Source organism: Penicillium chermesinum (genome assembly GCF_028974085.1).
Source record: "Penicillium chermesinum strain IBT 19713 chromosome Unknown utg000005l:1.0-4115287.0:1.0-4118363.0, whole genome shotgun sequence".
In the NCBI taxonomy this organism is placed as follows: Eukaryota; Fungi; Ascomycota; class Eurotiomycetes; order Eurotiales; family Aspergillaceae; genus Penicillium; species Penicillium chermesinum.
In genome coordinates this window covers 2,726,138-2,738,959 of record NW_026695315.1, presented here as the reverse complement: position 1 = coordinate 2,738,959, position 12,822 = coordinate 2,726,138, and the positions used below count along the sequence as shown (strand labels likewise).

Sequence of the window (12,822 nt, the reverse complement as noted above, 5' to 3'; positions counted from 1 at the left end):
TATCTCTCTTTGCCTGTGCTCGCGTAACCCTCGCTTTGGTTCAATCCAAGTCAATTTAAAGCCCACTAACAATCGTCGATCATAACTTACTACTTAGAAGGTCTTTCTGAGGGCGAAAAGTAGAGGGGGATAAGTAGAAAACCGGTTATTACGCACATACCAAGCGCGAGTGGATACGGCACGCGATAGTAGATTACGGATAAGATTCATCTTTGCCCTTCTCACTTCCTTGTATCTCCCAACCACAGAGGTTTGATGGCTACTGTCTGTCGCAGCCATTGAGTCTCAGTCTGTCAACCCTGACTGCCGAACCTTTCGCATCGTTTGTCGTGGTAATTCGGTGACCGTTGGCTTGCGCCGCTGATTCTGCAGTATCAAAGCATCACGCTCACCCGATAACTCTACGCTTAGTCGTCGGCGCTACGATTAGCGGACAGTATCAAGATCTTCAATAGCGCGCTGAGCCTCGCGCGTCTTTTGAATCCTCATCCTGTTCATTGAATTCTTGTTACGCGCACTCGTCTGCTCCCCGGCAATTCGCTTCGTGTCCCCTGTCGAATTCGGTCCTGGCCGGATTTCCATTCATTCCTGTCCTCGTCCTCCATTGTGGCTTCCCTCCTTGCTCGGGCTGCGCCCATCGACCCGGCTCTCAAACCTGCCTCGTCTGCGCGTTCCCCGTCCGAATTCAACGCCTACGACTCCGCGTCCGACCCTGATACCAACCGGCCTCCTCCCGACGTTAAGTCATTTGCGCCCGCTCTACCAGACCTGAGAAACATTGGCAAGTTCGATAACTCTGACTTTCGTGACGCGTTCCCTGGATCGACTTCCGTCAGCACTTCACTTCCTGGGTTGGCAGCGCTTGCTTCGGTCGCCTCTGCTCCTACGTCTAATCTACGGTACGTCTATAAGGACAAGGGAAATGGCGCAGACGCAGCCTAGCGGTCTAGCTGCTCGATGGTGTGAACAGGATACAGATGAGGGATTTGATCTCGAAGCCTTCACCCCCCTCATGCCGTGTGCCACTTTCCCTGCAGGATCGGGGATCCAATGGGCAAAGCGGAAATAGATACGATGGCTAACCGGGGCTCTACCCCTCATAGGGAATCGAGTAATGCGAATCTGAGCATGGCCAACATGAGCTACGTTACAGCATCCCCAGCAGCCACAACGGGAGGCCAGGGAAATAACCCAGTGAGTATATCTGGTTGCTCGATAACCCCCGGGCTCTCCCTATCATGATTTTCACGTCCTTATCGCTTATCTGCACAATGCCCGATAACCAGCGATTTGCTGAGTGGGCTTGGCACCACCCGATCCGTGCACCTCTCCCTTATCGAACCCGTCAAATCTCTCCCCAATCTTATCATCGCTCTTATTCCCATCTCACTATCCCTCTCTAAGATACCAAAAGATGGCGACCACATTAACTGACGACAAACATCCTCAATTACAGCCCGTTTGCCAGAACTGCGGCACTTCTACCACCCCTCTCTGGCGTCGTGACGAGGTCGGCTCTGTCCTCTGCAACGCTTGCGGCTTGTTCCTCAAGCTGCACGGGCGGCCTCGACCGATAAGCCTGAAGACCGATGTAATCAAGAGTCGCAACCGCGTGAAGACCGGCCAGGGACCCAAGCGGAAGGTGAGCTTATTCCAAACTACCTCTCTCAATTGCTGGCTCGTCGCGAAAAGAAATAAAAACTCTGCATCCCTGCGACTTCCCACTCTGATAAGAGATTTCCTTGCTGACAACCCGTTGCGATACGATCAGTCTGGCGGCCCCATCGATGCCAACGGTCTCCCCAATCCGACGCCAGTACACCTCCTCTCGGTGGCCATGGCTATCGTCGCGCATCGCGCAAGATGTCCCCGGGTCACTCGGATCGCTCGAACTCCCCCTTGTCGCGCACCGATACCCCGGGCTTGGGCATGACACACAACTCCAACATTGCGCCTCAGCATATGTTTGATAGCGTCACACGTGGCGATGGTGCTCTGGCCTCTTCTGGAAACCTTCCCTCCTTTCCTCTACGCCAGCCCTCTCCAGACCGCCAGCTCGACTCTCCCCAGACATTCGAGAGCCTTCTCGCTCTCAATACCTCTCTCAAGACCCGTGTGAGCGAACTTGACCTCATCAACGAGTTGTTCCGGGGTCGCGTCACCGAGCTGGAGCAGAGTGATGCTAGCGCGCGTCGTTCCGAGATGATCGCGCGCGATTCCGAGGCCCGTCTGCGCCGGTCTCTGGAGGAGTCCCAGCGCCGTGAGGAAGAACTAAAGCGCCGCGTCAGTGAACTAGAACGCCAGATCGGTAATAGCGAGGGAGATATCTCCGAGCCTTCGGCCAAGCGCATTCGCCTTTCGGACGTTGTAGAAACCGGCGAGGACTCGCAATCGCAAGCCAAGTCACCTAAGAGCACTTAGACTCTTCGCTTTCCTCTTTCAGTCTTTCGCGCCTCTTGCAATTGCCTACTCTGTGTTGCGAGGCCTTGCGTCACCGACTTCGTTCTGGGCTGTTCCTGGCTTGTCCGCTTTTTTCGATGGTCTTTTTGATACCCTTCCCGAGACTCCCTCGTGGTGACTGGAAAACCAATTAAATGTTTTTTCAACAACAAAAACGGCCGGATTGTTGATTCTTAATTCCCTTTGATTTTATGAATTTATTTATTTTTGGTTTGTTTCTCTGCTTCTCGCCGGATGTTTTGCAAGAGGTCTCTAATTTGCTTCTTTACTCATGGGTTGATTGTAACGGGACTGCCAAGTATGCTGCTAATACACTGTTATTTCAATTTCTTCTTCTCTTTTCATCTTTTTTCTGGTACGGTTCTCCGTTCTATCATTGTTCTTGTCTTTTCTCCAGAGTTCCTCTTGAGATTCAGTGGCACGGCGATACTGGGGTTGGCTTGCGAAATGAAGCAGCCTGCATTGGCGTTGTACAGCCGCCGCGGTGAAACCTGCCCCAAAGAGGACTGAGGCCATGCTGTCTCTGCTTGTGATTTTCCAGGTGGCTCTGAGGGTTACGACTTCCTATCGCGAAAGATGGGCGAATCCTCTGGTCATTTTGCTTGAACTGCTAGTTGCCTCGATAGAGAATCAGGCTCGATCGATCGGCGCGTTGACAGGTCATCCAGTCAGAGCATCGAGTCTAAAAATGAAAATGTTCAACAATTTACTAATAATAGTCCGACTGACTTTCAACGCCTTCTACTCGCTGTAATCTAATGTGCAATGGCATGAGATTGTGGCGCTCCATCCTAAGTTCATACTACTGCGGGTGGCACCTGTAGGATGACGGACTGATATGCATAGTCTATATTTTGTATTAGAGATCACGTACAGTTTCAAGCTGAAACATTGCTGGCCAGTGTGACAGGTCACACATAAATGAAACTTGCAGGGGCCACAGAACAAGTAAAGAGAGTAATTAAAGCGAATGCCTGGAGTTTCGAGTCTAGAAAGGAAACAGAAAATCGCAGTTGACGTCGGTACCAACGATGCACCAAATGAGCAAAAATTTCCGCCAGCAGTTGATCATAAAGTGCCACATAACAAAAACTTGAACAAATCGAAATAGGAGCGCCCTGATGTGCAAATCCACAAGCAAGAGCACGCTTTTAGATTAAAAAGCAAAAAGGAAAAGGAAAGGAAAGGAAATGAAAGCTCCAAACCTATCTATGCGATTTGATGATCCGACTTCTTGCGTTGGGAGCCATGAATCTTTCGTTCGCGATAAATACTCCACAGACAGACCAGGATACCAGCCACGCCGGAGAAGAAAGTGAAATAGTATGCAGACTGGTAGCAGCGGAGACCATCCGGACACGAAGCTTCGCCATCAGCTCCAATGACCGAGTGGTGATCGTATACTGTTCCATAAAGGAGATTAAAGATGTTTCCGCTGAAGACAGGCGCGAGGGTCATGGCACCCCAGTTCTGGGAGAGTCCCTCGATTCCGAATGTATGCGCAGTAAGCGAGGGGAAAACACCAAACAAAAACCCGTATCCAATACCTGTGAAGACTGAGACGACGACGAGAGTGTTTGGGTTTGAGATCGAGGCACCGGCGAGTTGAGTAAGGGTGAAGACGGAAGCAGAAACGAACAGACACCAAAATCGAGACATGCCGAGCTTCTTCACAAGGATGTCTGAGCCGATTCCACTGGAAAGTCGGCCCAGGAAGTTTCCGAACGAAAGAATTGACACCTGCATGACCTGGTGCTGCTGGATGAACTTGGGCTTGGCGCTGTCATCGTAGTATACCCATAGAGCCTTAGCACTGTTTCCAATGTTGTTGATCGTCATGAGACCAATGCCGGAAAGAAGGGCCATAGTCAGGAATAGTTGCCAGAATTCAACGTGGCGGAGCATGGCGAGACCGCGGATATCGGGGTGGTGGACCTCGATAGCTATATCATGCAGGTAGTCGTCATCCAAAGTATCGAAGGATGGCCGGCCATTGTGCTTCGATACTAAGGATTCCCTCTCGTCGGATACTCTCTTTATTCCCACCGATTGAATGGGAGCGGACATGCGCTGAGCTCTCATTAGCGCGAGCTGTCGAGCTATAGGAGCCATCTGGGTGCTCAATTATAATACTTCGGCGACGCATTAGTCTAGAGTCGGATGGTTCTGTAGGTCCTTCAGGAACCGAAGAATAAGTTTCGGATTGTAGAATCCGGAGAAATGGGGTGGAAACAAGAGTAAGAACGCTGGTACCACAGGCCATCAGAAAGAGGAATGCTCCGGTATCGTCTTTGAAGATCAGGTTTGAAACATTCGACCAGAACAATGCACTGAGACCAAATGCCGCAAGAGGGACTGCTGTCGCCGTCCCGCGGCTGTCAGCAAAGTTCGAAGCAGCTATACAGCAAGTCAGCTCATTGCAGTAATTTCCACAATTGAATGCTTATCACCTACCAACTTTGATGGCCGCGCCAAAGGCCGCAGAGCCACCGGCACCTGTCAAAAACGCAAACAGGCACAGAAATACCAGATGTACTGACCCTTGTCCATGTTCATAGGCTGGCCACAGGTTAGCTTGTATGTCACTGTCACAAAATAAAAAGAAAAGAAAGGAAAAAGGAAAGAGCAACGGAGTCATACCAAGATAAATTGGGTAGTAACCCAACGCCAATAGTATAGATCCGATAAGTGTCACCAGTCGTGGGCCCCGCCCATCAATCAACAGTCCCATGGGCACTCCCATGCCGTACATTCCCAGATTTCCTGCTACGCCCTGCAAACTGTCAATATGGTGCTTGTATGACCATCCAGGTAGCACAGAACTCACAATGAGGTTGCTCTCCGTCGATGAGAGCTTCATGCGATCCGCAAATTGTGGCGCCCATGCCGAATACGCATACTATCCAAGAATTAGCCAGGTTGTCCGGAAGGCGGGCCCAGACTTCATGAAGCACACACATTTGTTCCGCAGGACAGAGCAACTAAAGTGCCCGCGACCACGGAGGTGACTCGCGCGGTGGTGCTGAGGGAGCCGGTCATTACGTGGTTATATTTCCTTATCAATTTATCCAAGGTTCTTTAATTGGGGGAGAATAATCGGACGAGATACGAGCGGGACGAAAGCCGAGTGCAATCGGTGGGTATAATAGAGGGACGGGCGAAAGAAGCGAGTGCAAAAGGAAAGAAACATAAATATCGAAGAATGAGTGACTAGAAAGAGGAGACTCGAAAGAAAGCCACCAGTCGGGGGGGGGGCCCAAGAGAGAAGTTTCAGGAGTGTCGTAATCGCGATCAACAGTCGGAGACGGTCGGGCGACCCCCCCGGAGACGCGCCAAGCATTCTGGTCAAATCCCCCGTCGAGTTTCTGGAAATCAAGAGGGGCGCTTTTATGATGCATTGTCTACTGGACAATTCGGTTCGTTTATCTACCATACCAGATCTGGACTCGGCGCCCTGGGGCGTGAACTGTCAAGTACAGTTCTTCACCATCGCGGAGACAGATGACGGCATTATGCGAGTATTGTTAGATTGTCCCATTTGCACGCCTTGCATGAGTGGACCAAAGCCTACAAGCAGTATCTGCTTCTGTCTACAGGAAGATAACGAATTTCTATGATAAACCAAATACGAGAGCACGAGCATGCAGTTCGTACCTTAATTCTCGCGGCCTCAGGTGTCCATCATGACTAGCTTATGTAAATACCACGTGACATGATGGGGCCCATGACGAAGGCAGCATTGATGCCGCCGACTCCGCCTACCCTCCAAGCGCTATCAGCTCGTTATAGGTTCAACTTCTCTCCGGTGAAGCAAACCAACCCTACCTTCCCACCATGGGTGCTCTTCTGTCCCTACCGCTATTAGCGGTGCCGAGTGTTGGCACGGTAAGACCTGTTGGTCCTCGATCGCGAAGCACGTTGAGCTGATGATTATGCCTGAAACAGCTCGTTACCATGGGCGCATCATGTTGTGGTGCTGCCACTTGCTCTGCAGTCTGTAGCGCATGCGGCAAATTCCAGAACAGGTATGTTTGAGCCATATATTAGCTAGTGACAAATGCTGAAGCCTCCTTAGCATGGCAACGCGAATCGCCTATGCCTTCATCCTCTTGCTCAATTCGATCGTCTCGTGGATCATGCTCACGCCGTGGGCATTGAAAAAATTACAGCATTTAACACTCGACTATATGGAAATTCGCTGCGACGGCAAGGAATGTCATGGTTGGGTCGCTGTCCATCGCATCAACTTCGGCCTCGGGCTCTTCCACTTGATTCTTGCTGTCTTGCTCCTCGGGGTCAAGAACTCGAGAGATAGTCGTGCTGCCCTTCAGAATGGCTTCTGGGGTCCAAAGATCATTTTGTGGCTGGCATTCGTCGTGGTATCCTTCTTCATCCCCGAATCGTTCTTCTTCATTTATGGCAACTACATTGCCTTCTTCTGCGCCATGCTCTTTTTGCTCTTGGGCTTGATCCTTCTGGTGGATCTTGCGCACTCCTGGGCTGAGTTGTGCTTAGAGAAAATTGAAGATAATGACTCTGGCCTGTGGCGTGGATTGCTTATCGGCTCGACCTTGGGCATGTACTTGGCTTCCATCACCATGACGGTTTTGATGTATATCTTCTTTGCTCACAGCGGTTGCTCGATGAACCAGGCTGCTATCACTGTATGTATCCCTGGACCCAGAAAGATACTTGTGGATGTGCTAACGTTCCTAGGTCAACCTCATCGTCTTCTTGGTCATTTCGTTCATATCTGTACAGCCTGCTGTACAGGAATCTAACCCACGTGCGGGGCTGGCGCAAGCTGCCATGGTCACTGTCTACTGCACATATCTCACTCTTTCTGCTGTCTCGATGGAACCCGATGACAACCACTGCAATCCATTGATCCGTTCTAGCGGAACCAGAACTGTCACTGTCATCCTGGGGGCCATCGTCACCATGGCCACGATCGCATACACTACCACCCGTGCGGCGACCCAGGGCATCGCGCTCGGTTCCAAGGGTGGTCATGCCTACAGCCAACTGGGCACTGAAGACAATGAGCACGGGCTTGTCACCCAGCAACCCCCCAACACTCGCCGTGAGATGCGCGCTGAAGCCCTGCGCCAAGCCGTGGAGAGCGGTAGTCTCCCGGCTAGTGCCCTGGATGATGACAGTGATGACGAAGACGACTTTGAGAACAAGCAGCAAGGATGATGAGCGTGGCTCGACTCAGTACAATTACTCGCTGTTCCACATCATCTTCTTTCTTGCTACAACCTGGGTCGCTACCTTACTGGCTCAAGGGCTGCAAGTTGACACCAATGTTGACTTTGCACCGGTCGGCCGCAGCTACTGGGCTAGCTGGGTGAAGATCGTCAGTGCATGGGTGTGCTATGCCATCTACTTGTGGACCCTGCTTGCCCCTGTTATCTTGCCCGATCGCTTTGGTGTTTGAAGGCTTACGGCTGAGAAGGGAATGGCTATATGGATTTTCGGCGTTTTGAGCGATCGCACTCTTTATATTGAAAGAACATCTAATTTGAACATAAATTTTGACTATCATGCGTACTAGTAGCAAGGCCCTTGAAGAACTAGGCCTAGCCTTTTCCTAGGAAGTTAACATGACATTCAATTTGGATACCAGGTGGTCCAGTCCATTTTTGCCCAAGCTCCTCAGCAACATCGACATCATAAACATCAGCAGTCGTCACTGTTTATTGATCCCGGAACCCTCTTGCGATAAGCTCGACTATCAATTCTTATCGGCCCCGGGGTGGGAGGTGGAGCTTACTCCGCTGATCTCGGCACCCACGCGTAAAGTGCGACGCGTTTTCTCGACACGATGGCAATATGGCGACCATTAAGGCCATAGAGGCCCGCTCGGTATGGCTGCATCGCTGAATGCAGGAGCCCTGCTAATCAACCTTGATTAGGTCCATCAAATCCAGTCTGGACAGGTCATCACCGATCTCTGCTCCGTCGCGAAGGAACTCGTTGAGAACAGTCTCGATGCAGGCGCAACCACTCTTGGTATTCATGCTAAACAGCCCTTAAGCCCAAACCTGGTCACTGACATTCTCCGCAGAGATACGCTTCAAAAACAACGGGCTGGACCTGATCGAAGTGCAAGATAATGGTGGCGGGATATCCCCTGAAAACTACGAGAACGTCGGTGAGTTCCAACCCACCCGCCCTCACCTATATAGTCTGCGTTACTAATGTACATTCCCTCACTAGCCCTGAAACACTATACGTCCAAACTTTCCTCCTATGATGACCTGGCGAGCCTCCACACTTTCGGTTTCCGCGGGGAGGCCCTCTCGTCCCTTTGCGCCCTCGCAGACTTTCAAATTGTGACCGCCCAGGCTAATCAAGCGCCACGCGCGAACCGACTCGAATTTGAGGTGTCCGGCAAACTCCGCAAAACACAGATAGTGGCAGGGCAGAGAGGTACAACCGCATCGGTCGCGGGTATCTTCAAAAGACTACCCGTCCGTCGACGCGAATTGGAAAAGAACATAAAGCGAGAGTATGGGAAAGTCCTGAGCCTACTGCATGCATATGCCTGTATCAGTACCGGTGTACGTTTCAGCGTCCGGAACACTGTGGGCAGACGAAAAACGTTGTCGTATTTTCGACGAACGGAAACCAGACAACGAAAGAGAACATTACGAATATCTACGGTGCAAAGACGCTGGCTGCGTTGATCCCTCTGGATCTAGATCTGGAATTCAAGCCGTCAATGCCCACACAACGCGTCAGCGGCGAGGAGCAGACAAACAGGATCCACGTTCGCGGCCATATATCGCGCCCTGTTTTTGGCGAAGGGCGCCAAACTCCAGATCGGCAGATGTTCTTCGTGAACTCGCGGCCTTGCGCCCTGCCGCAGATAGCGAAAGCTTTCAACGACGTCTATAAGTCATTTAACGTGTCTCAGTCACCATTTATATTTGCGGATTTACAAATGGATACGAGTGCCTACGATGTGAATGTGTCACCGGACAAGCGGACGATTATGCTGCACGATGCTGGTGCCATGATCGAGTCTTTGAAAATCTCCCTTGCGCAGATGTTTGAAGCCGCCGACCAGACGGTGCCGCAGTCTCAAATCCTAGGCTCTAAAGCCTCAGGGACCAAGCAGCAGGCTTTGGGAGCCCTGCCTGGCTTTGTAACAGCAAAACAAGCCAGTCAGGATATGAACGAACCCCCTGCTACACCTAGGCGGGAGCAGAGCAGGAGTGACGTTGAAATACCTGAAACTCAGCAGACTGGCCAGAACTTCATCCAGAGGGTTTCGAGCCCGCAAGCGGGTGCCAGTGACACGAATTTCCCTTCCACCCCTACGAAACCTGCATGGGAGACAGGACGACAGCCCAAGCCACCTAGTAGGGTTATTTCTCCGATTCTGGAAGAAGAGCGGCCTTCCTCTCCTAGAGCTGAACCTGAAGCTCGAGATACACCTGATAATCCCGATCCACCTCAGCCCAATGCTGGGCCGGAAGATGAAATGCTGGAGCATTCATCTCAGGCACTAGATATAAGCACGAACCCTATGGCGGAGACAGAGGAGGAAACTCCAAATGTGGTTCAGAATGCATTTGACCGTATGCGACCTCGGCGACTCCCTGCCGAGATGGCCACAATTACCATTGGGGATCGTGTGGTGACGTCCATGGTTGGCAGTGGTCATCCGCGGAAAAGACGCTCAGACTTTGGTTCAGCTGCTAAAGAGCCTCGGCAAAGTAAACGGAAGATCCACAAGCCTTCTCGTCCTGGCATTTTTGGAGATCATATGAAGGCCTTTGCCGCCCCTGGGACGCAAGCAGACGGGGGCGACACAGAGGTTGATGAAGAAGATGAACTAGTGGATGATGTTGCCGAAGAGTATTCCGAGGAAGACGCTTCAGTTGAAGCAGAAATTGAAGAATCAGCAGATGATATCGGAGAAGCTGAAGATCTTGCACCCGAGGACGGGGAATATGTTCCCCTGGAAACTGCGTCGCCTCGGCCATTGGAAAATGAAGTGAACTCTGTTGATGAGTCTCACACGGAAAACAATGGGGAAACGGAGGAAGAAAAGAAAGCTCGAGAGGACAAGATGGTTCAGCGCCTCATCCATCAAGCAGAAGAGACAGCAGTGGTTTCAGACGAGAACAGTACCGCTCGTGCAAATAAGATGAACAAGGGTGCCATACATCGTGACACGACAGTCAATCTCATTGGCACCATCGATGCCTCGGTTTCTCGGCTCCAGTCTCAAATCACCCAGCTGCGAAAATCGCTCACTTCGCAACCCACTTCATCTCAGCCGCAGGAGCTTGCTCCGGGTGACGAGAAGACGGTTGAAGATCGCCTGTCACTGACTGTCAGCAAAGCAGACTTCGCGCGCATGCGAATTGTCGGACAGTTCAATCTTGGCTTCATCCTCGCCGTTCGACCGGGTGGGGACCACGACGAGCTTTTTATTATCGACCAGCATGCATCCGACGAAAAGTTCAACTTTGAGCGCCTTCAAGCGGAGACGGCCGTCCAGCATCAGCGACTTGTCCGCCCACAGCGTCTTGACTTGACTGCCGTCGAAGAAGAAATCGTCATCGAGAATCGAGCGGCGCTGGAGAAGAACGGCTTCATAGTAACAGTGGACGAGAGCGGCGATGAGCCTATCGGACGACGATGTCAACTTGTTTCACTCCCTCTTAGCAAAGAGGTAGTCTTTGGTTCTCGTGACCTCGAAGAACTCATCGTCCTCCTTTCCGAAGCCCCTGTTACAAACGGTGCCTCTGTGCCTAGGCCGAGTAAGGTGCGAAAGATGTTTGCCATGCGGGCCTGTCGGTCGAGTATCATGATTGGGAAGACCTTGACAACCCGTCAGATGCAGCGTGTCGTGCACAACATGGGAACTATTGATAAACCATGGAACTGTCCGCATGGCCGGCCAACCATGCGACACCTGATTAGTCTTGGACAGTCGGAAGCCTGGGATGAGTACGAGGAGCTTCATCCGGATGTGGAGATTGATACAGATGAAGCCCAGCCAGTGGGCTTGGATGTATGGAAGCGCTTTCTCGAGGGTGAAAAGGACGAAGAATCTGATTCATGATACGGAAGACTGTCAGAAGACTACTCTTATCTTGCACTGTATATATCACTCTCATTACCTCGTCAGATGCAATGAAGGACCCACAAAAGAAGAAAGCTACTACAACTCAAAAGATAGAAAAGAAACTTTCCACAGAAACAGGTATACTATCACGTCCATCACCTGCAAAGTCATAAATCATTCAAGGCACGAAACTATCCCAGTATTATTATCCCAATATATCACCACCAGCGCAGCCAACTCTTCCCACTCGTCTTCTTCCCATCCACATCCTGATTCATCCCATCCCCGTTTGCACGCTCATGTCCATCCACCTCCATCGCATTCGCCCTCTCCTCCCTCTCCTGTCTCTCCCGCCGGTCTTCCTCCTCCTGATCCGCCTCCACCCCATCCATCATCTCCTCCAGAACCTGCAAGTCCCGCTCGATCATCTCCGCCCAGTTCTGAACATCACCAATCTCCTTTAACCCTGCGCGCGTGTCATCCGTAATCTTCTCCCACTGCGCATTCTGCTTCGCGAGTTTCTGCCCGCTCTCCGCGAGCTCGGCCTCCTGTTTTGCGAGCGCGCGGGCATTCTCGTTAATCACGGCCGCGCGGTCGCGGAGCGGCGCTTCGAGATTTGTGCCCACGGAGTGGAGGGTTGCGGTGAAGGCTGCGAGGGCTTCTTTCTTCTGCTGCTCTGAGGATGTGGGGGGTTGGGGCTCGGTGCTTGGACCGGGTGGGGATCGTGGTGAGGGGTCTGTCATGGTGCGGGGAGGAGGCTTATTATGGAGAGTATGTTTTTCTCTTCTGTTATTCCTTCCTTTGCTATTCTCTGGCTTATTGGGAGGTCGTTGTTTGTGCTGGTGGCACGGTGTTCATCTGCATGAGATATCGCTGCGGAGTCGATCTGCAGTTGCCCCCCCCACTTGGCGTTGATGCGCTGTCAGTAGCTGCCTGCATCCTGCTGAATATTTCCTAGGCCTAGTTGAGAATGTCCCCTTAGTGTAGGACTTTGAAGGACCACCTGAGATCCGTTTCTATACCTTTAAATTGTGGTTGGTTGTTATTTATATATTTAGGCCGGAGGGCTGCTCAAGATGGGGTGAATTTGGAGTCTTCTGCCCACGGAAATATTTACCTGCTTACCGTGACCCCAAATACTGTCTGATCGACTCCTGGATCAAATGAATTGCTTTAGTATCCGCCAAAAAGTATTCCAAGGTTAAAAATAGAATTCTGCTGTGGTCTCAAAACTCATGATCCAGTAGTACGGATATATCGTCGTCATTACCCTG

At 51.4% G+C, this 12,822-nt stretch overlaps 5 protein-coding genes across 5 annotated transcripts; 3 read left to right on the top strand and 2 right to left on the bottom strand.

Moving 5' to 3' along the window:
- Positions 1-1,074: 1,074 nt before the first annotated feature.
- Positions 1,075-2,421, top strand: N7468_007189 (putative GATA transcription factor (AreB); the record flags this gene model as incomplete). The annotated part of the gene is given in 4 exon segments (XM_058476485.1): positions 1,075-1,194; positions 1,415-1,642; positions 1,772-1,846; positions 1,864-2,421. The coding sequence occupies 4 exon segments, from the start codon at positions 1,075-1,077 to the stop codon at positions 2,419-2,421; spliced, it is 981 nt and encodes a 326-aa protein (XP_058329375.1).
- A 1,248-nt stretch (positions 2,422-3,669) lies between these two features.
- N7468_007188 (uncharacterized protein) lies at positions 3,670-5,499 on the bottom strand (the record flags this gene model as incomplete). The annotated part of the gene is made up of 6 exons (XM_058476484.1): positions 3,670-4,403; positions 4,468-4,857; positions 4,915-5,019; positions 5,101-5,233; positions 5,288-5,359; positions 5,419-5,499. The coding sequence occupies 6 exons, from the start codon at positions 5,497-5,499 to the stop codon at positions 3,670-3,672; spliced, it is 1,515 nt and encodes a 504-aa protein (XP_058329374.1).
- Positions 5,500-6,294: 795 nt separating this feature from the next.
- N7468_007187 (serine incorporator domain-containing protein) lies at positions 6,295-7,659 on the top strand (the record flags this gene model as incomplete). Its single annotated transcript, XM_058476483.1, has 4 exons — positions 6,295-6,345; positions 6,406-6,485; positions 6,536-7,124; positions 7,177-7,659. The coding sequence occupies 4 exons, from the start codon at positions 6,295-6,297 to the stop codon at positions 7,657-7,659; spliced, it is 1,203 nt and encodes a 400-aa protein (XP_058329373.1).
- A 636-nt stretch (positions 7,660-8,295) lies between these two features.
- N7468_007186 (ATP-binding mismatch repair protein PMS1) lies at positions 8,296-11,545 on the top strand (the record flags this gene model as incomplete). The annotated part of the gene is made up of 5 exons (XM_058476482.1): positions 8,296-8,328; positions 8,379-8,475; positions 8,531-8,617; positions 8,683-9,026; positions 9,098-11,545. 5 exons carry the CDS (start codon positions 8,296-8,298, stop codon positions 11,543-11,545), a joined length of 3,009 nt encoding a protein of 1,002 aa, XP_058329372.1.
- Positions 11,546-11,766: 221 nt separating this feature from the next.
- N7468_007185 (uncharacterized protein) lies at positions 11,767-12,291 on the bottom strand (the record flags this gene model as incomplete). The annotated part of the gene is made up of 1 exon (XM_058476481.1): positions 11,767-12,291. The coding sequence occupies one exon, from the start codon at positions 12,289-12,291 to the stop codon at positions 11,767-11,769; it is 525 nt and encodes a 174-aa protein (XP_058329371.1).
- Positions 12,292-12,822: the final 531 nt, after the last annotated feature.